This window comes from Archocentrus centrarchus, chromosome 16 (genome assembly GCF_007364275.1).
Source record: "Archocentrus centrarchus isolate MPI-CPG fArcCen1 chromosome 16, fArcCen1, whole genome shotgun sequence".
In the NCBI taxonomy this organism is placed as follows: Eukaryota; Metazoa; Chordata; class Actinopteri; order Cichliformes; family Cichlidae; genus Archocentrus; species Archocentrus centrarchus.
Genome location: NC_044361.1, coordinates 36,730,506 through 36,746,438, shown reverse-complemented (window position 1 = coordinate 36,746,438; position 15,933 = coordinate 36,730,506). Strand labels below are relative to the sequence as shown.

The window sequence follows — 15,933 nt, the reverse complement described above, 5'->3', positions numbered from 1 at the left end:
TGCAGTTTAGAAGCAGTACTGGTGTTATTGAACACAAGTAAATATGACCTCATCTAGGCTGCTGCTGAAGTGCTCTTTTTATTAGATTGTGTGCTTGTCAGCTGAAGGGCTGTGACTCAGTCACATCTCCATAGATCAATGGGAAACTGACACCCACAAGCTAAATATCAGCAGCATTTGTTCTTATAACTGCATTACAAGGGAAGTGCCTGATAGCACTTTAATCATCAGTGCCATGTCAATATCAAGGACACGTGATCACAGCATTATTCTGATAGAAAAGCTCCATATCAGACTGAAGCACTTCATGCTACAGCCCCTGTATATTCCACATAATTTCTCTGAAACTTTAATGATAAGATTCTGAAAATTAGCTGGTATTCACTAGTAATGTTTCTGTCAGAAGTGTGAATTATTTTTAGATACATTTTATCATCATTTTCACTCTTAAATTTAATGCTGATTACATGGGTATTTCCATTAAAGGCTTAGAATATTTGGTGCTAGTTGCGGTGAAACTGCGGATGTGTTACAGTTATGTCCGTTAGTCTAGTTCCAAATCGCACCATCTCTTGTCTCAGTAATATGAAGATCTAATAATACAACAGAGATAAGCCCAACACCTCCCACTGTGAGTAACCACTTGGTGACAGTGGAGAGAAGAAACTCACCTTTACAAGAACAAACCTCAGACAGAACCACTAACCCAGGGAGCCCATCTGCTGTAATCAGTTGGGGTGATGGGAAAGCTGGGAAGCTGTAAAAGTTTCCAAAAGATTTTTGACACAATTTGAGCCACATTTAATAATTACAGCTCCTGACTATAGAAATTAGAAATATGAAGACTTTAAATTAACATCATCATTTTCAGATATGATCCAGTTCAAGGAATCCAGAAGTGTATAAGACTTCTTAACATTCAGCTCCATAACATTTCGGTACACTGACCCAATGGCATTACCTTATGGTTGCTGTACTAAAACTTGCTGGTACTATTTTTGTGACTGTTCTACCATTTGTCAGAATGGAGATATAGAAATGTTATTACATTATGTGTCATCTGAAACATGTAAACTTGTGTGGCTTCCTCTATTGACCATGCCTAAGGCTCCCTTTCAGTCGATTCATTCTATACAACACATATAGTATAGGATATCACTCCCCCACATTTCCTGGCTGAAGACACCTCAATTTACACCTTTAAGGCAGATGACCAGTGATGACAAATGTGTGGTCCCACCAGCACATACCGTATATACATGTACCACATCATCACAATCATCTCTCAGTTCTTATGCTCCTCACCTCACTAAGAACACCTCTGCTGAGGTGAGCTAGCTAGATTCTGCTAGTTAGCTCTGTTGTCTGCTGGATTGAAGTTAACTGCCCTTGTTGGTGTTAGCCCCCACCACTCAGTTGGTGTGCGTGGGCTGCCCGTGAAATGCTAATTTTGAGTCTTCTGGTGCAGTGTTTTTACTTTCCATTTTGATATGAGTACAAAACCAAAGCAAGCAAAGCAGAAATCTTCTATTCGCCCCTGTCCTCTGGGGTGTGGTTTACATGACAAGGACCAAGAAGTGTGCTTGGCGATTGTCCATGCCAGGAGAGCGTTGACTGAGGCCGAAGGCTGTGTGTTTTGTTGCTAGCTCCATCACTCGACATTGATGTTTATGGAGAAAGTGCTGGGAAGGACAGCTGTCACACGGCATGACATTCTCCTCTCTGAGTCTGGGGTCCTGGCTTTGTCTGGGGCTTAGGGTGAGGAGTATGCTGCTGCTGTGCTGGCTGGCCTCTCTATTTCCCTGTTTTATTGTGCAGTGGAGAAGCTGCTTGTTGACTGGCCCTCTCCTCTGCCAGCTCTTGCAGGCTTTTCCTCCCACCAGAGCCCATGGTGGTCCCAAATCAGCGTTCCATCTTCCCAGATTTTGTCTCAGAGCTAACCGCTTCATGGAGCACCCATCTGTATTAGTCAGCCAACTGTCAAAGTTAGGGAGGCCTGTCTGTTGCCACCCAAAAGGCACCGCCTAAGTTCTGTTCAGGTTGTCAGTCCCAGGAGGTGCTGTACTTTCCACAGTCTCCCAACCACAAACCCCCTGCTCACAAAAAGATACTTACTTTCATGTGGGCACATGGACCACAGGCAGTTTCTAAGGTTTGCATTCTAGGGCAGAGCCTACGAATACCAGGTGCTGTCATTCGGGCTGTCTCTCGCTCCTCACACCTTCACATAATGTGTCGAGGCAGCTTCTGTCCGAGGGGCGTCCTCATTTTAGCCTATCTTGAGCACTGGGCACCTGTAGCAGGCTTCAGAGAGCAGGTGGCAATGCAGCTCTCGCTGGTTCTTGTCCCACATTCAGGCACTGGGTTTTTCAGTGAATTTTCAAAAAAACTCCTTGACCCCAAGTCAACAAATCTCTTTCCTTGGGCTGGAAATATGCTCACTTTCTGGCCATGCGCATTTGATGGATTACAGAGTGGCTGCACTTTACTGCTGCCTTGCTCAGTTTCAGTTGTGATTCAGACTGGGTTTCCAAATGATCCTACAGTTGATGTCTTGCAAACTGGGAGCTGGTTCCACAGAAGAGGGGCCTGAAAGCTGAAGGCTCTGCCTCCCATTCTACTCTTAAGTATCCGAGGAACCACAAGGAAGCCAGCAGTCTGCAAGCGAAGTGCTCTGTTGGGCTAATACAGTACTATGAGGTCTTTAAGATAAGGTGGGGCCTGATTATGCAAGTCCTTGTATGTATTTAACAGGGCACCAGTGAAGAGAAGCCAGTATGGGAGAAATCTGCTCTGTCTTTCTAGTCCCTGTCAGTACTCTAGCTGCAGCATTTTGGATCAGCTGAAGGCTTTTCAGGGAGCTTTTAGGACAGCCTGATAATAATGTATAACAATAGTCCAGCCAAGAATTAATAAATGCATGAATTTGCTTTTCAGCATCAGTCTGAGACAGGATGTTTCTAATTTTAGAAAAATTGCACAAATGCAAAAAAAGTTGTCCTTCGTTTTTGTCTAATATGTGCATTGAAGGACATATCCTGGTCAAAAATGACTCCAAGATTTCTCACAGTGTTACTGCAGGCTAAAGTAATGCCATCCAGAGTAAGTATCTGGGTAGACACCATGTTTCTAAGATTTGTATGGCTGATTACAGTAACTTCAATGTTATCTGAATTCAGAACTAGGAACTTTGAGGTCATCCAGGCCTTTTTTATTCAAATATCGAACACATGGTGTCCAGCTGAGTGGACATGTGTGTAACCCCACGGAAAATTGGTTCATAAACAAAATTTCAATTGCATTGTTTTTTCATGCCTAAAGAGGAATAAAAACAATTAGGAAAAAAAATCTTGGCTGAGGTACATGAAAGGTTTAACTAGTTAACCGCTGAGTTAGTTTGACTGTTTGAATCAGTTAAAATGATCAAATTCTTTTAGCAGTGGTCTGTATATTCAGAAGAGAAGTGTGCTTTGGGTTATCTGAAATTGACTGACAGGCCTCCCTAACTTTGACAGTTGGCTGACTAATACAGATTATGTGGCTTCAGCAGAGATGCTCGACAAGCAGGGAACAAATTGAGACACATCTACAAAAAGCATACAGCTGACAGATGGTGTGTCCATGTCTTTCTGTGTATGTGTAGTAGTGTTTCAGTACCTATATTTACACAGGACCCTGTAGTACAACACAGCCAATTAAAAAAAAAAAACAAATAAAATCTTTGCTGGAACTTTATAGTCCTTTGTGGCCAGTACTACAGAGCAGGTTGATGCTGTTGTCTGATTCAGCCCATTAAAGCCAACTCTATACTAATGCTTAGTGGAAAAGATAAGCGCTCTTTCCATGCCTGCTGGCAGATGGTAGCATCTTTTCACTCCATTTAACACTCCTTCATTTTATCTTTCCCTCACTGATTTCATCACTTTTACTTATTTTAGCAAATCAATGCTTTGGGGCTTTGTCAGTGAATGTAAAGGTTAGTGTTCTGAGTCTCCTTTGGAGTCTGTGATCTTTGCTCTGAACTTAAATGTATCATTGTTTGATCTCTTACATAGAGCATTTCACCAGGCCAAAATACATGGCAGTGTGCTCCCAGTGTTTTCTGTCAGTAGGTATTTCAAAACTGCCTAAACAGTAAAAAAAAAAAAAAAAATGCCCAAGTTACTATCACTCCTGTGCATTGGTCTGACTGCAACCATAATCAAACAGCTTTAGCAGAGTACTGCACCATTTTGTGCCACACTCAAAATTCTACACCAATGTTAAGCAGGTAAAACTGTGGTGCATTATTTTAGTGTTGTTCCCCCAGGAGCCAGCTTAGTTTTACTGCTACAAGAGTTAAACAGGCAGTTTAGTATATTCTGTGAGGACATCAAATTTCACTGACCAAAACAATCAACTGGGGCAATTATTAGAGCTGATTATGTATATACTCACTTGGCAAAAAATATATAACTGTTTGGTTATCCACACATGATATTAGTTGTGAACTGCTTCATTAATGGTTGAATTGTTTTAAAAGGCTTACATCAATTCAGTGATTTTTGAGACAAAAGCATAACCATCAGGTGCTCTGATCTCACATTAATTAAGATTATAGAGTGGGTCTGAAATATCTGACGGTCTGATATTTTCTTTTAGTTTACATCTGAGGTCATCTTTAGTGCAGATTTGTAGCTAATGGCCAGCACCATCTTTTTCTGGTCTGAATCAGGACCTAAGCAGTGCAGAACATTGTTCCTTCACCACTGTACAATTGGCTAGATTCCCCAGATGTGACACGTTATCTAGCACTGCCACAGTTCATATTTGCAGTTTATCCAGTATTAGATTTATGAAAGTATGTTACTGCAAAGCTGATATTTACATTTTGCCTCAGATGGAATTTATGTTTGCTAATTAGAATTAATATACTTAACGTAGCCCATAATTTTTTGACTGAAGCCAGGAAATTGGCAGGTTAGTAAATCACAAAGTCATTAGTTTGTTTTTCCAACCGGGCATGGATATTATGGGAAAAGACGAGAGAGCTAAGGACTCACCAACTAATACTAGTGGTGGCTAGCTAGTTTGGTTAGGAGGGCACATCTGTAATTTCCTTTGATATAAAATGTAATCCCAGTTAAGAGAAAAAAAATGGCATGTTACAGCCAACAGTAACTGCTGAGTTATGAATTAAAGACAACCTTTGCTGGCAATCTCTCGCCCATCCTTTCAACATCCTGATGGATGCTGCCGTATCAAGATTAATGCAGAAGAGCATTAGAAGTTAGCATTGTTGCCTCACAGCTACAAGGTGTGGGCTTGAATCCAACTTGGCCCTATGTGGAGTTTGCATGTTCTCCCCATGTCTACGTGGGTTTTCACCGAGTACTCCAGTACTCCCCCCCCCCCCCCCCCATGACCCTGAATTGGCTTTAGTGTGAGAAAATGGATGGATGGATGGACATTCATGTCAAGGAATCTCCCAATCTAATTAAGAAGTAATGCTGTGATTTTCTTAATCTTTTCCATGATTGTGACTTTTTTGTGTTTTCATCATCCATTTGATATTAAGAGGCCTCACGATCTGATGTGCAGAGTCTTATTACATTGTCGCAGTGATGGAAACATTTTTAGTAAGCGTGTGATGTTCTTTCTGTCAACACTTTAGCATAGTCACTCACGGGGGTTAGATGTATTATGTTTTGTCCCAAATCAGTCAGTCGTCTATCTGAGTATCTTGATGTTTTTTAGCATAGCCTGTTCCACATTAACATCGTATTAAAGTGCAGTAGCTCTGATTTCGTTTTGTGTCTTGGGCTGCTTTACTTTGTTTTTTCCAAGTGAACCTATGAAACTAACGATGAACCCCAGTGTACTGCTGTCACTTTGATATATTGCCTCATGCTTTGCTGCACATTGAATATTAGACAAAGCAGCCAGACTCCACTCCATTCAACTGATAGATAACGCAGAGGCAATCCAATTCTTACATTCTTTCATATTTCTTATCTTGATAGAGAGTTCTGCTTGCCTTGGGTATGATGGCAATAAGTATTTCATCATTAGAAAAATAGCAGTGTTTATTGGTGTGCTGATGATGGATTGTTGTTCAGGCAGTAGGGTCACTCCTCAGGTGATGGATTATGTTAATGGCTGATTTAACTATCATCACACGGCTTATTTCTCCTGCAGTTAGGGACTAATAATGCATCATGATTAAGCAGAGTCTCTCGTACAGCTGCAGGGCTTTTTTTCCTTCAGTGGGAAAAAAAAAAAAAAAAAAAAAACTACATTGATGAACCAAAACATTGTGACCTGCCCTGCCTATTGAGATTTTGTTTATTCATGCATTAAAACAACTGGAGTGCCCTGTGGAATCAGGCGTCACACTCCTTGAAGTTGCTACTTGGAGTTACGACAGATCAGACTTCTTCAAGCCCAGACACAGACCTCACAGTTCTTCACGTCATCTGTGAACGGTCAGAATGCTCATTGGTATGTCAACATGTTCATTTCTGATCTGTATTATCAGCTGGTTCTCCAGTAGCAGGATACAGGTGAAGTAACAGCATTTGGTGAGGAAATATGTTCTTGAATAAAAGGCCAGTCGGGCTTTTTCAGTGTCGAAGTGGCCATTAAATTCTTCTGGTAGAGTACAGGACACAGCACTGAAAAATTAAAAAGTCAAAAGTACAGCACTGTACACTTCACAACAAGGCCAAGTTTCAGAACACATTACAGGAGGAAAATTCCAGTCACTGAGCTTAAAAATGTGTTGCAGTGTTGCAACCATGTGCAATATTGGTGCAAGTTGGACAATAATTAGATTGAACAACAACTTTTATTGTCACATACACTGAAATTCAGTCTCTGCATTTAACCCATCACACCCACTGATTTTATAGATAATGACAGTTTCAGTGTTTTCTGTCAGAGAACAATTATTAGAACAATTTCATGTTGATTCTGAATATATATATATATATATATTTTTGCAACTTTGTAACTGTTTTTGTAAATTATTTACCAGAAACATACAGTACAGTTTTGCCAATTTGGGTAGCTGCAAAGCAGTAGTCTATCTGGTCCAGATACAGGTAACGGGCCCACAGGTGGGTTAACCCATGGGGCTCATTTGGGTGAAACCTGGCCAGGCTCCATGGCCTCCAGGTGCTTACCAATAAACCATTTTTCCCAGGCCTGGACCTGCTCCTAGTTGGCATTGGGCACTGTTATGATATCTGTTCATAATCTTTATGGATAGAATTTGTAGGTTCAGCCAGGGGGTGAGGTGTGCCCAGTTTATTGATGTCAACTCTACCTCCTTTTATGCCTCTTAAAATGAGGTACCCCGTCTTGACAGAAAAAAACAAAAAAAAACAAAAAACAGAAATGTAGAAATTTTTGCAGATTTATTAAAAAAGAAAAACTGAAATATCACATGGTCATAAGTATTCAGACCCTTTGGTCAGTATTGAGTAGAAGCACCCTTTTGAGCTAGTACAGCCATGAGTCTTCTTGGGAATGATGCAACAAAGGTTTTCACACCTGGATTTGGGGATCCTCTGCCATTCTTCCTTGCAGATCCTCTCCAGTTCTGTCAGGTTGGATGGTGAACATTGGTGGACAGCCGTCTCTCCAAGTCAAGTCAAGTCAAGTCAAGTTTATTTATAAAGCACATTTAAAACAACGACGTTGACCAAAGTGCTGTACAAGATCTGTAACCCCAAGGACTATACTAAATAAAAATAAAAATATATAAATAAATAAATAAAATAATAAAATAAAAATAAATAAATAAAAACATTAAGAACAATAAATAACATAAGAAAATTAAAAATTAAAACGTTTAAAACAAGTACCATAAAATACCATAAAACAATCATCTAAAAGGAGGTAGCACTGCAGCCAAATGCCAAGGAAAAGAAATGTGTTTTTAATAGAGATTTAAATGTGTGTATCGTCTGAGCTGTGCGGATATGGAGAGGTAGATCGTTCCATAGCTTTGGTGCTGCTGCTGCAAAAGCTCGATCACCTCTCTGTTTTAGTCTAGTTTTAGGCCTCTGTAAGAGCAGCTGGTTCGATGACCTCAGAGCTCTTACAGGGGTGTGACAGTGAAGCAGCTCAGACAGATACAAAGGTGCCAGTCCGTTTAAGGCTTTAAAAGTAAGCAATAAAATCTTAAAATCGATTCTAAAACGGACAGGGAGCCAGGGAAGGGATGACAGGACTGGGGTAATGTGTTCATGCTTTTTTAAACCGGTTAAAAGACGAGCTGCCGCATTCTGGACTACCTGCAGGCGGCGCACAGATGATTGATCTATGCCAAAGTACAGAGAATTACAGTAGTCCAGGCGGGAAGTAATAAAAGCATGAATAACTTTTTCCAGGTCCTGCTGCGGGAGATAAGGTTTTACCTTGGCAATAACTCTGAGTTGGTAAAAACTGATTTTGGTAACAGCACTTACTTGCTTCTCCATTTTAAAACTACTATCTAAAATGACACCCAGATTTTTCACAGCATCACGACAGTGAGGAGCCAAATGACACGGAGTGCCAGAGGAGTAGCTTGAGGGGTCAAATTTACCAAAGCATATGACCTCGGTTTTGCTTTCATTAAGATTTAGGAAATTGTTTCTCATCCAGGACTTGATGTCACTTAGACAGTTCAGCAGGGGTTCCCATGGATCTCTGCTGTTCAGTTTGATGGGCATATACACCTGGATGTCGTCAGCAAAACAGTGGAAACAAATATTATGTTTCCTAAAAATCGACCCTAGAGGCAACATATACAATGAGAAAAGAATTGGGCCCAGAATGGACCCCTGAGGCACTCCACAAGAAAGCTTTGCTGTGGTAGAAAAACAGTTTCCTAGATGGACAGAGAAACTTCTATCAGTAAGATAAGATCTGAACCAAGTCAGAACCGTGCCTTTAATGCCAATTTCATGTTCTAGGCGGGATAGAAGGATCTCGTGGTCCACAGTGTCAAAGGCAGCTGACAGATCTAGAAGTACTAAAACTGCAGGACTACCAGAGTCCACAGTTAAAAGCAGATCGTTAAAAACTCTTAAAAGAGCCGTCTCTGTGCTGTGACGCATCTCTCCAGAGATGCTCAATTGGGTTTAGGTCAGGGCTCTGGCTGGGCCAGTCAAGAACGGTCACAGAGTTGTTCCAAAGCCACTCCTTTGTTATTTTAACTGTGTGCTTAGGGTCATTGTCTTGTTGAAAGATTAACCTTCATATGAAAGCCCACAGAGTGGGCTTTCATATGAATGTCTTGCACTGAGGAGCGGCTTCTGTCGGGCCGCTCTACCATAAAGCCCCGACTGATGGAGGGCTGCAGTGATAGTTGACTGCATCTCTGGAGCTCAGCCACAGTGACTTTTGGGTTCTTCTTTATCTCTCTCACCAAGGCTCTTCTCCCACGATTGCTCAGTTTGGCTGGATGGCCAGGTCTAGGAAGAGTTCTGGTCGTCCCAAACTTCTTCCATTTAAGGATTATGGAGACCACTGTGCTCTTAGGAACCTTGAGTGCTGCAGAAATTCTTTTGTAACCTTGGCCAGATCTGTGCCTAACCACAATTCTGTCTCTGAGCTCCTTGGGCAGTTCCTTCGACCTCACGATTCTCATTTGTTCTGACATGCACTGTGAACTGTGAGGTCTTATATAGACAGGTGTGTGCCTTTACTAATCAAGTCCAATCAGTTTAATTAAACACAGCTGGACTCCAATGAAGGAGTAGAACTATCTCAAGGAAGATCAGAAGAAACGGACAGATACTTATGACCATGTGATATTTCAGTTTTTCTTTTTTAATAAATTTGCAAAAATTTCTACATTTCTGTTTTTTTTATGTCAAGATGGAGTACTGAGAAATAAAATGAACTTTTTTAATTCTAGCAAATGGCTGCAATGAAACAAAGATTGAAAAATTTAATGGGGTCTGAATACTTTCCGTACCCACTGTAGTTTAAATAGTTCTGAGAACTGCATAGCTATGATACAGAACTTAACTGTGATATATGTATAACTTGTTTTATGAATGTAAACAAATTGTGGAAGCTCATGAGGGAGTGGTGCACAAAGAGGTTAAGAAAGCAAGTGTCATAAATGGTTTTAGAGGGAGAGTAATGTTAGAAAGGCAGAAGTAATACTTTTGTGTTTGTAAGTGGTGACATTGGCTTTAATTGTTCCTTCTGTCTTTCATTTTTTCATGTTTCATGATATTACATTGACATTTTTATTTTCTTTTTGTCTGACTCTATTACTCGGTTGTGTCTTTATTTTACTGCTTGCTCCAGTGGTAAATCAGTGCTGTCACACCTTCAACTGTTATCTTCCTCTCAAATTATGTACCCAGATAGATGTCTCCTATGCATGGGTAAACTTGACTGTCTATCAGTGAGCCAAATGTTCACCATGCTCTCCATGCTGAGTCACTTATAATAAAGGTCACTAAAAACCTCCTTTTCATGTGGTCAGTTATTAAGTGGATCTACATAATTTAGCTTGAAAAGTGCTCTGTCTTGGGAACAGGATCGGGTATGATTACTACTGTCAAAACTGTCAGAACAACCTCCTAACTGCCCTCAACACTTCAGTTTCCCTCAGATATTAGAATGCAAATGGACCTGTTTCCATTCAAAGCCAAACAAGAAAGGTGTGTGTGTGTGTGTGGGGGGGGGGGGGGGGGGGGGGGGGGGGGGGGGGGGGGTCTCCTTTAAAAGGGTTTGATGTTTGAAATGAAGTACGGATAAAAGAGAGAGATTTTACTTTCTTTTTTATTACCGTGCAGTTGCGCTCCTAACAGGGCGAGGGCTTTTCACAACTGCGTTTGATATACATGAGTAAACTCACATTTCCCATGCTAATTTTCTGCACCACGGTTCATCTCTCACCCGCCGAGTCCAAGAATAGTAAACTGTTGACCCGGTGACTCCAGATGCCAGACAGGGCCCCATCCCTGATTGGACTCCACGGTGCTTCAATCAGCTTAATTGGCCAAGACTATGGTATCAGTGAGAGGGGAGAAATGACAGAGGAATGCTGAAATTGGAAGAAAATGAAGAGCTGGGTCGTACACACCTCATTATATGTTGATTGACACGTCTGCAGAGGAGGAGGGGGAGGTGAACTGAGCATCTTAGAGGGAAAACAAAACAAGTGTAATGTAGCTGTGATTTTGGATCCTTTTAAAGATTTTGTTTATTACCTTTTCAAGAGCTGACAGTAAAAATGCTCTTTATGCAGTAAGCATATATTAAAACCCAAAATTGTTTTGTTGGTGCAGCCTGGATTTATGAGGGCTGTAGTAGTCAGTTCAAGGAGCTGTGTGTAAATTCAACCATGAAGTAACTGCCTTTAAATATGTAAATTTGAATGCAGTTTAATCTTCATTCATGTCATGTCAGCAAAAGTGCATTGGTGGATTTTCATGAGTGGTTTCAAAGAACCACAAATATTGTTTTTAATTTGCAAAGCCTCTGTTACAATCAGTTTCTACTCAGTACTTGATTCTGTTATGTGGATTGAACACTGTATGTATAAATTCATTCCTTGAGCACTGCTAAATTTGGTAATTTTTGTTTAAATTAGATTGTTCTCCCCAGTCTTTGTACAAAGAATTGAATCATTCTGACACACATGAAAAAACTATTCACGTTTTTTCCAGGTCTTTTTTTGGCTTTCTCCAAAATACAGTGGGTGACACCACCATATTTTCACATATTTGTAACAGTTAAATGTTTCAGATCATCAAACAAATGTTAACATTAGTTTAAAATACCACGAGTAAATACAGACATTCTCCTTCAGGATTTTCTGGTAGAGAGCAGAATCATCCTGAAACAGCAAATCAGCCCCACACCATCACACTACACCACCAGGTGTTAGTTTTACACTAGATGTGATGGGACTCAAATATTCCAGAAAGTTCTGGTTTTGTCTCGTCAGTCCACAGAATATTTTACCAAAGGTTTTGGAGATCATCAGGATGCTTTCTGGCAAATGTGAAACGAGCCTTTGAGTTCTTGCTGGTCAGCAGTGGTTTTCTCCTTGGAGGTCTCCCATGGAGGCCCTTTTTGCCCAGTCTCTTTCTTATTCTTGAATCATGAACTCTCACCTTAACTGAGCCAAATGAGGCCTTCAGTTCTTTAGATGTGGTTCTGGGTTCTTCTGTGACCTCCTGGATGAGTCATCAAGAAAATTTGGTAAGCTGGGAAGGTTCCCCACCGTTCCAGGTTTTCTCCAGGTGTGGATAACGGTCCTCACTGTGGTTCTCTTGAGTGGCACAGCCTTAGAAATGGCTCTGTGACCCTTTCCAGACTGATAGAAATCAGTGACTTTGTTTCTCAGCTGTTTCTTTAGATCGTGGCATGATGTATTGCTGTTTTAGATCTGGGGGTGGCTGTAGTTCAGGAGGTAGAGCCGGTCACCTACTAATTGGAAGGTTGACGGGTCGATTCCTGGCTGTTCTGGTCTGCATGCCAAAGAATCCTTGGGCAAGATATTGAACCCCAAGTTGCTCTCCGACACAAGCGTTGGAGTGTGAATGTGTGTGAATGTTAGACAATAAGCACTTAGCTTAGTTACATATGGAAGTGCTTGTATGAATGGGGTGTGAATGGGTGAATGCAAACATGTTGTATAAGCGCTTTGCGTGCTCAGATAGAGTAGAAAAGCGCTATATGAGAACTAGTCCATTTACCATTTCAGGCTGCTTCACTTTGTCAGGTTCTGTTTAAGTGATTTGTTGATTCAGCAGGTCTGGCAGTAATCAGGTCTGGATGTGGCAGTGAAATTAAACTAAGCTTTCCAAAAAAAGGTGGCAAGGGTGGCAGTTATTGGTTTCAGGGGGCAATAACTTTTTCACACAGGGGCAGGAAGGTTTGGATAGCTTTGTTCTTTTAATAAATGAAATTTTTTAAAACTACATTTTGTATTTACTTGGGTTATCTTTGATTAATATTTAAATTTATTTAATGATTTGGAACATGTAAGTGTGACAAATATGCAAAGAAACTAAGAACTCGGGAAGAAAGCAAATACTCTTTCACGGTATGATGTCCCTCACGAGATAAAACAGACTGATTTCCATACAATAGAGCTCTCTTACTCCCTGCTATCAGCAGTCCTCTGGGGCTACGAGCAGTCAATTTTCCACCCTTTGCAGAAAATAAAAAGGGAGGCAGCAGCTCCACCCAGTCTGTATGCTTGCTGTGATTTCATCAACATCTCAAACTCCTCCACACTTCTTTTCCTGTCTCTGAAACACAAAACAAACTGTGCTACAAGTGAAATCAAGCAAAATTGATCAAACATATCATGAGCTACAATTTATGGATTAGAGAGGTCAGTCCTCAGTAATTGAAGTGGAAGAAACCAGATCTGTTTTCTTGACTGATGGCTCCACATTAATTTTTGGTCTGTGTGCCTTTGCTATTCTTTTAGATGACATGTAGAGTTCATGCCTGTTTTCACTTGGACTGGAGGGGAGTCACAGCACCCCGTCAGTGATGAATAGGGTTTTCCACACACCTGTGCACTCGACATCTGCTTGGTGTTGTGTGCCACAGCAGAGATGGAGATTTAGGCAGAGACAAATGGCAGGATAATTATAAAGTGTGATGGAAAAAGATCCTCTTTATCCGATGCACCTTTTGTAAAGAGATATGTCAGCGTTACTTCCCTTTGTTCATGTGTCATTCTGCTGTTTTTTTCAGCTCTTCCTTTTCCAGTTGCTGAGAGGTCTGTCATACATCCACCAGAGGTACATTCTTCACCGCGACCTGAAGCCCCAAAACCTCCTCATTAGTGACACCGGAGAGCTCAAACTTGCTGACTTTGGTGAGTAAATTCACTGCTGATGCTAATTTTTGTGTCTCTGTGTGAAATAAGAGTGCGTGTGAAACTTGAAAGTAATGCAGATTCTTATGTGAAACAGTTACACCAACATTTATCTGCATTCATTACTCACATTAATTGTGCACTTGTTTTGCTCTTAAATTCACGATGATTAAATTCTCTTCAAAATCAACCTGTTTTTATTCAAGGACCACCAATGGTTAGGTCATCTGGTAGCTCTCTCACTGTTTCTTAGCATGAAACTTAACATTTAAACATGCCAAAGGAAAAAAATCTGCACGTAAAAATTCCTTCTCGAAACTGTGTCAATGTGCATAATAAAGAGTTATGGTGGATAGTGGTAACAGCTCATTGGCTGACATACTGTGAGCGGAGCTGAGCTTCTCTGCAGTTGTTTTCCTACACGCATAATGAGTTAAAAAAGAAAAGAAAAAAACATGCACAAAATGACATGGAGAGGCGTTAAGATGCCCCCCCCCCACCCCCCCAAGAACAGAGCCTAATCTCAGAGTGCAGCTTGCACACAGCTGGTAGAAGTCATGTTCATGGTATTATTATTGTTATTATTGTAATTCTAATTCAGTGTCACGCGGTCACATTGAACAGGCAGGTGCTGTTTGGAATGAAAATGAGCTTCTGCTGAGCTTCTTCCAGTGTATGTAATCTCACACTCACATTTTAGACTGATTTGAGTTTGGCAGCCCCTCAGTCATCACTCAGTGTCACCAAATGTTTGATTTTGTTCTCTAAGCAGTCTAAGATTTCAGCTCCATGTCTTAACAAGCATCCTGCTGCCTTTTCCTTAAAAGTCACAAGGACCCAGTGGTTAGTTTTTTAGCCTGTGTTGAAGTTTCTCCAGCAGTTTATAGCTTCACCTTCACTGTACTGGAGCTACAGATGAAATGTGGGACAAAGAACCAGTGACTGGAAACTGATCTCACACTGAGGTCAGAATAGCTGCTACTTCACTCCACACAAATGCCAGAGAAAGCCTCACATATCCACAAAAATCCATACAACTGAAACATGACACAGTGAAATAACCAGGAGTTAAAGTGGGATTTGGCAGGTGAGGGGACCCTGAGATCCCATGTAGTGGTGCTACTGAGGAAAATGATTCAACTCGAAATAATTGCTAAACTAATTTGCACTGAAAGCTCCTGTAGATTTATTTTCTTTGTGCTGCGATCAGCTGTGAGCTCTGAGATTTACAGCAGATTTCTCCACCTCCGTTCTGCAGTATATAGGCAGATGTTGCATGAGCTATCATGGCTGCTCTCACCCCTTGCCAGGATAAACCTGGTATCCTGGAGGAGTTTGGCAAGTGTGACTAAAGAGCATCATCAGCTTAAATTCAGAATGGTGACTGCTACACTTAACCTAATTTCACAGTAAGCACGGATTCCACAATCTCCACGGAACCGAGTGCAATCTTTACCACGCAACCGCAACTTTATTGACAAATGCATGCATGAACACATGGCAGACATGAGAAGGAAAAAAGGATGTGTTGTGGGTGCAAGCAGGACTGTAGGTTGGCATTTCTTTCTGATTTACAGAGAGTAGCATCAGCTGGAAACACTGCCAGGCTTCTTTATATGAAATATGAATGCACTTTTTAATGTAATATGTTAGACTGCCTATCAGATTTAATTGCAGATTAACTGATCAGTGCCTGAAAACCAAGTCATTCAGGCCCGCGATAACCTTGGATCACAACACTATTAAAGTAAGGAACTGAAGTTAATTGTTGACAACCCTGAGTGTTTTTGCACTTTTCATAGCTTCTTAGCATATATAAAGTTATTGGCAGCCCATCTAGGGTAAGGGGTATGCACAGAGTTTGGAACATACAAAAATAAAAAAGCTTTTAAGTTTTTTATGTGGCTTCATCTATAATGTAACATCTTCCAGTTTCTGAAATCTGTATATTTAGCTTGCGGCTAGACAAAACCCAAACCTGACCCCACTCAGGTCACATGCACAACTATGCAGGAGAAAAGTCCAGATAAACCTCTAAGTAAATTTCAAACACCATCATACATCAAGTTAAATACACTCATTTATTTTAAGTAAGAACA

The 15,933-nt window shown here is 40.8% G+C and overlaps 1 protein-coding gene across 3 annotated transcripts in view; it reads left to right on the top strand.

The window, feature by feature from the left end:
• cdk14 (cyclin dependent kinase 14) overlaps nucleotides 1-15,933 on the top strand; it is a 245,186-nt gene that overhangs the window by 110,361 nt on the left and 118,892 nt on the right. For all 3 annotated transcript variants that reach the window (XM_030749694.1, XM_030749695.1, XM_030749696.1), the window contains one exon: nucleotides 13,711-13,834. In XM_030749694.1, the coding sequence (XP_030605554.1) occupies nucleotides 13,711-13,834 (124 nt within the window). The remainder of the gene's footprint in view (nucleotides 1-13,710; nucleotides 13,835-15,933) is intronic.